Consider the following 13550-nt stretch of genomic DNA (forward strand, 5'->3'; position numbering starts at 1 on the left):
TCTCTACACCCGTCACAGATAAAACTAGTTATTTACTCTCTACACCCGTCACAGATAAAACTAGTTATTTACTCTCTACACCTATCACAGGTAAAACTAGTCATTTACCCTCTACACCTATCACAGGTAAAACTAGTTATTTACCCTCTACACCTATCACAGGTAAAACTAGTCATTTACCCTCTACACCCGTCACAGGTAAAACTAGTTATTTACCCTCTACACCTATCACAGGTAAAACTAGTCATTTACTCTCTACACCCGTCACAGATAAAACTAGTTATTTACCCTCTACACCCGTCACAGATAAAACTAGTTATTTACCCTCTACACCTGTCACAGGTAAAACTAGTTATTTACTCTCTACACCTGTCACAGGTAAAACTAGTTATTTACTCTCTACACCTGTCACAGGTAAAACTAGTTATTTACCCTCTACACCTATCACAGATAAAACTAGTTATTTACTCTCTACACCTGTCACAGATAAAACTAGTTATTTACCCTCTACACCTGTCACAGGTAAAACTAGTTATTTACTCTACACCCGTCACAGATAAAACTAGTTATTTACTCTCTACACCTGTCACAGGTAAAACTAGTTATTTACCCTTTACACCTGTCACAGGTAAAATTGTTATTTACCCTCTACACCTGTCACAGGTAAAACTAGTTATTTACTCTCTACACCTATCACAGGTAAAACTAGTTATTTACTCTCTACCTATCACAAATAAAACTAGTAATTTACCCTCTACACCTGTCACAGATAAAACTAGTAATTTACCCTCTACACCTATCACAGGTAAAACTAGTAATTTACCCTCTACACCCATCACAGATAAAACTAGTAATTTACTCTCTACACCTACCACAGGTAAAACTAGTTATTTACTCTCTACACCTGTCACAGATAAAACTAGTAATTTACCCTCTACACCCGTCACAGGTAAAACTAGTTATTTACTCTCTACACCTATCACAGGTAAAACTAGTTATTTACTCTCTACACCCGTCACAGATAAAACTAGTTATTTACTCTCTACACCCGTCACAGATAAAACTAGTTATTTACTCTCTACACCTATCACAGGTAAAACTAGTCATTTACCCTCTACACCTATCACAGGTAAAACTAGTTATTTACCCTCTACACCTATCACAGGTAAAACTAGTCATTTACCCTCTACACCCGTCACAGGTAAAACTAGTTATTTACCCTCTACACCTATCACAGGTAAAACTAGTCATTTACTCTCTACACCCGTCACAGATAAAACTAGTTATTTACCCTCTACACCCGTCACAGATAAAACTAGTTATTTACCCTCTACACCTGTCACAGGTAAAACTAGTTATTTACTCTACACCCGTCACAGATAAAACTAGTTATTTACTCTCTACACCTGTCACAGGTAAAACTAGTTATTTACCCTCTACACCTGTCACAGGTAAAATTGTTATTTACCCTCTACACCTGTCACAGGTAAAACTAGTTATTTACTCTCTACACCTATCACAGGTAAAACTAGTTATTTACTCTCTACCTATCACAAATAAAACTAGTAATTTACCCTCTACACCTGTCACAGATAAAACTAGTAATTTACCCTCTACACCTATCACAGGTAAAACTAGTAATTTACCCTCTACACCCGTCACAGATAAAACTAGTAATTTACTCTCTACACCTATCACAGGTAAAACTAGTTATTTACTCTCTACACCTGTCACAGATAAAACTAGTAATTTACCCTCTACACCCGTCACAGGTAAAACTAGTTATTTACTCTCTACACCTATCACAGGTAAAACTAGTTATTTACCCTCTACACCTGTCACAGGTAAAACTAGTTATTTACTCTCTACACCTATCACAGGTAAAACTAGTAATTTACCCTCTACACCTGTCACAGGTAAAACTAGTTATTTACTCTCTACACCTATCACAGGTAAAACTAGTTATTTACTCTCTACACCCGTCACAGATAAAACTAGTTATTTACTCTCTACACCCGTCACAGATAAAACTAGTTATTTACTCTCTACACCTATCACAGGTAAAACTAGTCATTTACCCTCTACACCCGTCACAGGTAAAACTAGTCATTTACTCTCTACACCCGTCACAGATAAAACTAGTTATTTACCCTCTACACCCGTCACAGATAAAACTAGTTATTTACCCTCTATACACCCGTCACAGATAAAACTAGTTATTTACTCTCTACACCCGTCACAGGTAAAACTAGTTATTTACTCTCTACACCCGTCACAGGTAAAACTAGTTATTTACTCTACACCTATCACAGGTAAAACTAGTTATTTACCCTCTACACCTGTCACAGGTAAAACTAGTTATTTACCCTCTACACCTATCACAGATAAAACAGTTATTTACTCTCTACACCTGTCACAGATAAAACTAGTAATTTACTCTCTACACCTATCACAGGTAAAACTAGTAATTTACCCTCTACACCTATCGCAGGTAAAACTAGTTATTTACCCTCTACACCCGTCACAGGTAAAACTAGTAATTTACTCTCTACACCTGTCACAGATAAAACTAGTTATTTACCCTCTACACCTATCACAGGTAAAACATAATTTACTCTCTAGACCTTTCACAGGTAAAACTAGTGATGTACCCTCTACACCTGTCACAGCTAAGACATTTTTTACCCTCTACTCCTGTTTTTTAAATTTTATTTCAACTTTTTTTCGTGCTTTTATCCAATTAAGGTTCAAGCACACTGTCCTGGGCACACACAGCTATTTGGGCTGTCTGTCCAGGACAGTGGGTTAGTTGTTAGTTGGTTAGTGAAAGAGAAGAGGATATAGGTAGTACTAAACCAAATAACTTCCGGCTGGGTCAAAGTTCGAGGTGCGCTCAACTTTTAATAGAGAAGTGAACACCACAAGTCCTGTGATTGGTTATAAATGTGAGTGTCTTGGTTGTAAAAAATAATTGTTTCATCTGGGTAAAAAAAATATGCAATTTTATTTCATCTAGTACCAATGTGTCAGGTGGCCTTGTGTTTGAAACATGTATGGGGTAGCTGTAAAAAAAAAAGTACTCAGATTTTGTGCAGAACTAGGGTAGTCATAGATGCTACCCGTTATCTCAGAAACAAGCAGCTTGACCCCCATTTTTTTCTGATTCACTTTAAGTGTGAGGGGTGGTAGTATTTATATCCGTGGCGTTTATGTCGATTGATACATTGCAGGTAGGAGTTTTAGCCACATATGTTACTATTGTCGTCTATGGGATTTGATTTGGTAGTATACACCCTGTAATGGCCTTACACCTACCCATTGGGCTCTTTAAGAACTCGCTTTTGGTTGGAGCCGGTACTGAGCTGTGAACCCTGTATCTACCAGCCGGTTCTACTCCTGTCAAGAGGAAAAAACTTTATTTACCCTCAACACCTGTGACAGGTAAAACTAGTTATTTAGCCTCTACACCTGTGACAGGTAAAACCAGTTGTTTAGCCTCTTCACCTGTGACAGGTAAAATTAGTTATTTACCCTCTAAACCTGTGACAGGTAAAACTAGTCATTTAGCCTCGACACCTGTGACAGGTAAAACTAGTTATTTACCCTCTACACCTGTCACAGGTAAAACTAATTATTTAGCCTCTGCGCCTGTGACAGGTAAAACTAGTTATTTACCCTCTACATCTGTGACAGATAAAACTAGTTATTTACCCTCTACACCTATGACAGGTAAAACTAGTTATTTACCCTCTACACCTATCACAGGTAAAACAGTTATTTACCCTCTACACCTGTCGCAGGTAAAACTAGTTATTTACTCTCTACACCTGTCACAGGTAAAACTAGTTATTTACCCTCTACACCTGTCACAGGTAAAACTAGTTATTTACTCTCTACACCTGTCACAGGTAAAACTAGTTATTTACTCTCTACACCTGTCACAGGTAAAACTAGTTATTTACCCTCTACACCTATCACAGATAAAACTAGTTATTTACTCTCTACACCTGTCACAGATAAAACTAGTTATTTACCCTCTACACCTGTCACAGGTAAAACTAGTTATTTACTCTACACCCGTCACAGATAAAACTAGTTATTTACTCTCTACACCTGTCACAGGTAAAACTAGTTATTTACCCTCTACACCTGTCACAGGTAAAATTGTTATTTACCCTCTACACCTGTCACAGGTAAAACTAGTTATTTACTCTCTACACCTATCACAGGTAAAACTAGTTATTTACTCTCTACCTATCACAAATAAAACTAGTAATTTACCCTCTACACCTGTCACAGATAAAACTAGTAATTTACCCTCTACACCTATCACAGGTAAAACTAGTAATTTACCCTCTACACCCATCACAGATAAAACTAGTAATTTACTCTACACCTACCACAGGTAAAACTAGTTATTTACTCTCTACACCTGTCACAGATAAAACTAGTAATTTACCCTCTACACCCGTCACAGGTAAAACTAGTTATTTACTCTCTACACCTATCACAGGTAAAACTAGTTATTTACTCTCTACACCCGTCACAGATAAAACTAGTTATTTACTCTCTACACCCGTCACAGATAAAACTAGTTATTTACTCTCTACACCTATCACAGGTAAAACTAGTCATTTACCCTCTACACCTATCACAGGTAAAACTAGTTATTTACCCTCTACACCTATCACAGGTAAAACTAGTCATTTACCCTCTACACCCGTCACAGGTAAAACTAGTTATTTACCCTCTACACCTATCACAGGTAAAACTAGTCATTTACTCTCTACACCCGTCACAGATAAAACTAGTTATTTACCCTCTACACCCGTCACAGATAAAACTAGTTATTTACCCTCTACACCTGTCACAGGTAAAACTAGTTATTTACTCTCTACACCTGTCACAGGTAAAACTAGTTATTTACTCTCTACACCTGTCACAGGTAAAACTAGTTATTTACCCTCTACACCTATCACAGATAAAACTAGTTATTTACTCTCTACACCTGTCACAGATAAAACTAGTTATTTACCCTCTACACCTGTCACAGGTAAAACTAGTTATTTACTCTACACCCGTCACAGATAAAACTAGTTATTTACTCTCTACACCTGTCACAGGTAAAACTAGTTATTTACCCTTTACACCTGTCACAGGTAAAATTGTTATTTACCCTCTACACCTGTCACAGGTAAAACTAGTTATTTACTCTCTACACCTATCACAGGTAAAACTAGTTATTTACTCTCTACCTATCACAAATAAAACTAGTAATTTACCCTCTACACCTGTCACAGATAAAACTAGTAATTTACCCTCTACACCTATCACAGGTAAAACTAGTAATTTACCCTCTACACCCATCACAGATAAAACTAGTAATTTACTCTCTACACCTACCACAGGTAAAACTAGTTATTTACTCTCTACACCTGTCACAGATAAAACTAGTAATTTACCCTCTACACCCGTCACAGGTAAAACTAGTTATTTACTCTCTACACCTATCACAGGTAAAACTAGTTATTTACTCTCTACACCCGTCACAGATAAAACTAGTTATTTACTCTCTACACCCGTCACAGATAAAACTAGTTATTTACTCTCTACACCTATCACAGGTAAAACTAGTCATTTACCCTCTACACCTATCACAGGTAAAACTAGTTATTTACCCTCTACACCTATCACAGGTAAAACTAGTCATTTACCCTCTACACCCGTCACAGGTAAAACTAGTTATTTACCCTCTACACCTATCACAGGTAAAACTAGTCATTTACTCTCTACACCCGTCACAGATAAAACTAGTTATTTACCCTCTACACCCGTCACAGATAAAACTAGTTATTTACCCTCTACACCTGTCACAGGTAAAACTAGTTATTTACTCTACACCCGTCACAGATAAAACTAGTTATTTACTCTCTACACCTGTCACAGGTAAAACTAGTTATTTACCCTCTACACCTGTCACAGGTAAAATTGTTATTTACCCTCTACACCTGTCACAGGTAAAACTAGTTATTTACTCTCTACACCTATCACAGGTAAAACTAGTTATTTACTCTCTACCTATCACAAATAAAACTAGTAATTTACCCTCTACACCTGTCACAGATAAAACTAGTAATTTACCCTCTACACCTATCACAGGTAAAACTAGTAATTTACCCTCTACACCCGTCACAGATAAAACTAGTAATTTACTCTCTACACCTATCACAGGTAAAACTAGTTATTTACTCTCTACACCTGTCACAGATAAAACTAGTAATTTACCCTCTACACCCGTCACAGGTAAAACTAGTTATTTACTCTCTACACCTATCACAGGTAAAACTAGTTATTTACCCTCTACACCTGTCACAGGTAAAACTAGTTATTTACTCTCTACACCTATCACAGGTAAAACTAGTAATTTACCCTCTACACCTGTCACAGGTAAAACTAGTTATTTACTCTCTACACCTATCACAGGTAAAACTAGTTATTTACTCTCTACACCCGTCACAGATAAAACTAGTTATTTACTCTCTACACCCGTCACAGATAAAACTAGTTATTTACTCTCTACACCTATCACAGGTAAAACTAGTCATTTACCCTCTACACCCGTCACAGGTAAAACTAGTCATTTACTCTCTACACCCGTCACAGATAAAACTAGTTATTTACCCTCTACACCCGTCACAGATAAAACTAGTTATTTACCCTCTATACACCCGTCACAGATAAAACTAGTTATTTACTCTCTACACCCGTCACAGGTAAAACTAGTTATTTACTCTCTACACCCGTCACAGGTAAAACTAGTTATTTACTCTACACCTATCACAGGTAAAACTAGTTATTTACCCTCTACACCTGTCACAGGTAAAACTAGTTATTTACCCTCTACACCTATCACAGATAAAACAGTTATTTACTCTCTACACCTGTCACAGATAAAACTAGTAATTTACTCTCTACACCTATCACAGGTAAAACTAGTAATTTACCCTCTACACCTATCGCAGGTAAAACTAGTTATTTACCCTCTACACCCGTCACAGGTAAAACTAGTAATTTACTCTCTACACCTGTCACAGATAAAACTAGTTATTTACCCTCTACACCTATCACAGGTAAAACATAATTTACTCTCTAGACCTTTCACAGGTAAAACTAGTGATGTACCCTCTACACCTGTCACAGCTAAGACATTTTTTACCCTCTACTCCTGTTTTTTAAATTTTATTTCAACTTTTTTTCGTGCTTTTATCCAATTAAGGTTCAAGCACACTGTCCTGGGCACACACAGCTATTTGGGCTGTCTGTCCAGGACAGTGGGTTAGTTGTTAGTTGGTTAGTGAAAGAGAAGAGGATATAGGTAGTACTAAACCAAATAACTTCCGGCTGGGTCAAAGTTCGAGGTGCGCTCAACTTTTAATAGAGAAGTGAACACCACAAGTCCTGTGATTGGTTATAAATGTGAGTGTCTTGGTTGTAAAAAATAATTGTTTCATCTGGGTAAAAAAAATATGCAATTTTATTTCATCTAGTACCAATGTGTCAGGTGGCCTTGTGTTTGAAACATGTATGGGGTAGCTGTAAAAAAAAAAGTACTCAGATTTTGTGCAGAACTAGGGTAGTCATAGATGCTACCCGTTATCTCAGAAACAAGCAGCTTGACCCCCATTTTTTTCTGATTCACTTTAAGTGTGAGGGGTGGTAGTATTTATATCCGTGGCGTTTATGTCGATTGATACATTGCAGGTAGGAGTTTTAGCCACATATGTTACTATTGTCGTCTATGGGATTTGATTTGGTAGTATACACCCTGTAATGGCCTTACACCTACCCATTGGGCTCTTTAAGAACTCGCTTTTGGTTGGAGCCGGTACTGAGCTGTGAACCCTGTATCTACCAGCCGGTTCTACTCCTGTCAAGAGGAAAAAACTTTATTTACCCTCAACACCTGTGACAGGTAAAACTAGTTATTTAGCCTCTACACCTGTGACAGGTAAAACCAGTTGTTTAGCCTCTTCACCTGTGACAGGTAAAATTAGTTATTTACCCTCTAAACCTGTGACAGGTAAAACTAGTCATTTAGCCTCGACACCTGTGACAGGTAAAACTAGTTATTTACCCTCTACACCTGTCACAGGTAAAACTAATTATTTAGCCTCTGCGCCTGTGACAGGTAAAACTAGTTATTTACCCTCTACATCTGTGACAGATAAAACTAGTTATTTACCCTCTACATCTGTGAGAGATAAAACTAGTTATTTACCCTCTACAACTAGTTATTCACACTTATCAGAGGTGTTTATACAGGTAAAACCTGTTACTAACACTTATCACAGGTGTTTAAAGAGGTAAAACTTGTTATTATCACAGGTGTGTACATAGGTAAAATGTCTCATTACAGCCATATTAATTTTCTCTTTTTATTCACCTCAGGAAGAGTTAGATGGCGTCAAATCCTCTCTTGTTCACTACTTTTCTGAAGGATCTGGAAAATCTGCCATGATTACCAGTCTTTACTTCCACCAGAGTCGGGCACGGTAAGAATCTGCTGTGATTGCCAGTCTTTACTTCCACCAGAGTCAGGCACGGGAAGAATCTGTCGTGATTACCAGTCTTTACTTCCACCAGAGTCGGGCACGGTAAGAATCTGCTGTGATTACCAGTCTTTACTTCCACCAGAGTCGGGCACGGTAAGAATCTGCTGTGATTACCAGTCTTTACTTCCACCAGAGTCGGGCACAGTAAGAATCTGCTGTGATTACCAGTCTTTACTTCCACCATTACCAGTCTTTACTTCCACCAGAGTCGGGCACGGTAAGAATCTGCAATGATTACCAGTCTTTACTTCCACCAGAGTGATTACCAGTCTTTACTTCCACCAGAGTCGGGCACAGTAAGAATCTGCTGTGATTACCAGTCTTTACTTACACCAGAGTCTAGCACGGTAAGAATCTGTCATGATTACCAGTCTTTACTTCCACCAGAGTCTGGCACGGTAAGAATCTGCTGTGATTACCAGTCTTCACTTCTACCAGAGTCTGGCACAGTAAGAATCTGCTGTGATTACCAGTCTTTACTTCCACCAGAGTTGGGCACAGTAAGAATCTGTCGTGATTACCAGTCTTTACTTCCACCAGAGTTGGGCACGGTAAAAATCTGCTGTGATTACCAGTCTTTACTTCCACCAGAGTCGGGCACGGTAAGAATCTGCAATGATTACCAGTCTTTACTTCCACCAGAGTCTGGCACAGTAAGAATCTGCTGTGATTACCAGTCTTTACTTCCACCAGAGTCAGGCACAGTAAGAATCTGTGATTACCAGTCTTTACTTCCACCAGAGTCGGGCACGGTAAGAATCTGCTGTGATTACCAGTCTTTACTTCCACCAGAGTCAGGCACAGTAAGAATCTGCTGTGATTACCAGTCTTTACTTCCACCAGAGTCGGGCACAGTAAGAATCTGTCGTGATTACCAGTCTTTACTTCCACCAGAGTTGGGCACGGTAAAAATCTGCTGTGATTACCAGTCTTTACTTCCACCAGAGTCGGGCACGGTAAGAATCTGCAATGATTACCAGTCTTTACTTCCACCAGAGTCTGGCACAGTAAGAATCTGCTGTGATTACCAGTCTTTACTTCCACCAGAGTCAGGCACAGTAAGAATCTGTGATTACCAGTCTTTACTTCCACCAGAGTCGGGCACGGTAAGAATCTGCTGTGATTACCAGTCTTTACTTCCACCAGAGTCAGGCACAGTAAGAATCTGCTGTGATTACCAGTCTTTACTTCCACCAGAGTCGGGCACAGTAAGAATCTGTGATTACCAGTCTTTACTTTCACCAGAGTCGGGCACGGTAAGAATCTGCTGTGATTACCAGTCTTTACTTCCACCAGAGTCAGGCACGGTAAGAATCTGCTGTGATTACCAGTCTTTACTTCCACCAGAGTCGGGCACAGTAAGAATCTGCTGTGATTACCAGTCTTTACTTCCACCAGAGTCGGGCACGGTAAGAATCTGCTGTGATTACCAGTCTTTACTTCCACCAGAGTCGGGCACGGTAAGAATCTGCTGTGATTACCAGTCTTTACTTCCACCAGAGTCGGGCACGGTAAGAATCTGCTGTGATTACCAGTCTTTACTTCCACCAGAGTCAGGCACGGTAAGAATCTGCTGTGATTACCAGTCTTTACTTCCACCAGAGTCAGGCACGGTAAGAATCTGCTGTGATTACCAGTCTTTACTTCCACCAGAGTCTGGCACAGTAAGAATCTGCTGTGATTACCAGTCTTTACTTCCACCATTACCAGTCTTTACTTCCACCAGAGTCGGGCACGGTAAGAATCTGCTGTGATTACCAGTCTTTGCTTCCACCAGAGTCTAGCACGGTAAGAATCTGTCATGATTACCAGTCTTTACTTCCACCAGAGTCTGGCACGGTAAGAATCTGCCGTGATTACCAGTCTTTACTTCCACCAGAGTCGGGCACGGTAAGAATCTTCTGTGATTATCAGTCTTTACTTCCACCAGAGTCGGGCACAGTAAGAATCTGCTGTGATTACCAGTCTTTACTTCCACCAGAGTTAAGAATCTGCTGTGATTACACTTTAGTAAGAATCTGTCGTGATTACCAGTCTTTACTTCCACCAGAGTAGGGCACAGTAAAAATCTGCTGTGATTACCAGTCTTTACTTCCACCAGAATCTGGCACGGTAAGAATCTTCTGTGATTACCAGTCTTTACTTCCACCAGAGTTGGGCACGGTAAGAATCTGCCGTGATTACCAGTCTTTACTTCCACCAGAGTCAGGCACGGTAAGAATCTGTCATGATTACCAGTCTTTACTTCCACCAGAGTCGGGCACAGTAAGAATCTGCTGTGATTACCAGTCTTTACTTCCACCAGAGTCGGGCATGGTAAGAATCGGTCGTGATTACCAGTCTTTACTTCCACCAGAGTCGGGGACGGTAAGAATCTGGCACAGTAAGAATCTGTGATTACCAGTCTTTACTTCCACCAGAGTCGGGCACGGTAAGAATCTGTAAGAATCTGCTAAGTGATGATTACCAGTCTTTACTTCCACCAGAGTCGGGCACGGTAAGAATCTGTGATTACCAGTCTTTACTTCCACCAGAGTCGGGCACGGTAAGAATCTGCTGTGATTACCAGTCTTTACTTCCACCAGAGTCGGGCACGGTAAGAATCTGCTGTGATTACCAGTCTTTACTTCCACCAGAGTCGGGCACGGTAAGAATCTGCTGTGATTACCAGTCTTTACTTCCACCAGAGTCGGGCACGGTAAGAATCTGCTGTGATTACCAGTCTTTACTTCCACCAGAGTCGGGCACGGTAAGAATCTAAGAATCTGCTGTGATTACCAGTCTTTACTTCCACCAGAGTCGGGCACGGTAAGAATCTGCTGTGATTACCAGTCTTTACTTCCACCAGAGTCTGGCACGGTAAGAATCTGCTGTGATTACCAGTCTTTACTTCCACCAGAATCTGCTGTGATTACCAGTCTTTACTTCCACCAGAGTCACGGGCACCAGGTAAGAATCTGCTGTGATTACCAGTCTTTACTTCCACCAGAGTCGGGCACGGTAAGAATCTGCTGTGATTACCAGTCTTTACTTCCACCAGAGTCGGGCACGGTAAGAATCTGCTGTGATTACCAGTCTTTACTTCCACCAGAGTCGGGCACGGTAAGAATCTGCTGTGATTACCAGTCTTTACTTCCACCAGAGTCGGGCACAGTAAGAATCTGCTGTGATTACCAGTCTTTACTTCCACCAGAGTCAGGCACGGTAAGAATCTGTCGTGATTACCAGTCTTTACTTCCACCAGAGTCGGGCACGGTCAGAATCTGCTGTGAGAATCTGCTGTGATTACCAGTCTTTACTTCCACCAGAGTCGGGCACAGTAAGAATCTGCTGTGATTACCAGTCTTTACTTCCACCAGAGTCGGGCACAGTAAGAATCTGCTGTGATTACCAGTCTTTACTTCCACCAGAGTCGGGCACGGTGATTACCAGTCTTTACTTCCACCAGAGTCGGGCACGGTAAGAATCTGCTGTGATTACCAGTCTTTACTTCCACCAGAGTCGGGCACAGTAAGAATCTGCTGTGATTACCAGTCTTTACTTCCACCAGAGTCGGGCACGGTAAGAATCTGCTGTGATTACCAGTCTTTACTTCCACCAGAGTCGGGCACGGTAAGAATCTGTCATGATTACCAGTCTTTACTTCCACCAGAGTCGGGCACGGTAAGAATCTGCTGTGATTACCAGTCTTTACTTCCACCAGAGTCGGGCACAGTAAGAATCTGCTGTGATTACCAGTCTTTACTTCCACCAGAGTCGGGCACGGTAAGAATCTGCTGTGATTACCAGTCTTTACTTCCACCAGAGTCGGGCACGGTAAGAATCTGCTGTGATTACCAGTCTTTACTTCCACCAGAGTCGGGCACGGTAAGAATCTGCTGTGATTACCAGTCTTTACTTCCACCAGAGTCGGGCACGGTAAGAATCTGCTGTGATTACCAGTCTTTACTTCCACCAGAGTCTACGGTAAGAATCTGTCTGTGATTACCAGTCTTTACTTCCACCAGAGTCGGGCACGGTAAGAATCTGCTGTGATTACCAGTCTTTACTTCCACCAGAGTCGGGCACGGTAAGAATCTGTCTGTGATTACCAGTCTTTACTTCCACCAGAGTCGGGCACGGTAAGAATCTGCTGTGATTACCTTTACTTCCACCAGAGTCGGGCACGGTAAGAATCTTCTGTGATTATCAGTCTTTACTTCCACCAGAGTCGGGCACAGTAAGAATCTGCTGTGATTACCAGTCTTTACTTCCACCAGAGTCGGGCACAGTAAGAATCTGCTGTGATTACCAGTCTTTACTTCCACCAGAGTCTGGCACGGTAAGAATCTGCTGTGATTACCAGTCTTTACTTCCACCAGAGTCGGGCACGGTAAGAATCTGCTGTGATTACCAGTCTTTACTTCCACCAGAGTCGGGCACGGTAAGAATCTGCTGTGATTACCAGTCTTTACTTCCACCAGAGTCGGGCACAGTAAGAATCTGCTGTGATTACCAGTCTTTACTTCCACCAGAGTTGGGCACAGTAAGAATCTGCTGTGATTACCAGTCTTTACTTCCACCAGAGTCGGGCACGGTAAGAATCTGCTGTGATTACCAGTCTTTACTTCCACCAGAGTCTGGCACGGTAAGAATCTGCTGTGATTACCAGTCTTTACTTCCACCAGAGTCGGGCACGGTAAGAATCTGCTGTGATTACCAGTCTTTACTTCCACCAGAGTCAGGCACGGTAAGAATCTGCTGTGATTACCAGTCTTTACTTCCACCAGAGTTGGGCAGAGTCAGGCACGTAAGAATCTGTCGTGATTAGCAGTCTTTACTTCCACCAGAGTCGGGCACGGTAGGAATCTGCTGTGATTCCCAGTCTTTACTTCCACCAGAGTCAGGCACAGTAAGAATCTGCTGTGATTACCAGTCTTTACTTCCACCAGAGTCGGG

The 13550-nt window shown here is 40.9% G+C and overlaps 1 protein-coding gene across 1 annotated transcript in view; it reads left to right on the forward strand.

Annotated features, from left to right (window-relative positions):
• LOC121367331 (tRNA (uracil-5-)-methyltransferase homolog A-like) overlaps positions 1 to 13550 on the forward strand; it is a 58121-nt gene that overhangs the window by 16588 nt on the left and 27983 nt on the right. The window contains exon 4 of the mRNA XM_041491435.1: positions 8449 to 8552. Within this exon, the coding sequence (XP_041347369.1) occupies positions 8449 to 8552 (104 nt within the window). The remainder of the gene's footprint in view (positions 1 to 8448; positions 8553 to 13550) is intronic.

The sequence above is a fragment of the Gigantopelta aegis genome, chromosome 3 (genome assembly GCF_016097555.1).
Source record: "Gigantopelta aegis isolate Gae_Host chromosome 3, Gae_host_genome, whole genome shotgun sequence".
Classification (NCBI taxonomy): Eukaryota; Metazoa; Mollusca; class Gastropoda; order Neomphalida; family Peltospiridae; genus Gigantopelta; species Gigantopelta aegis.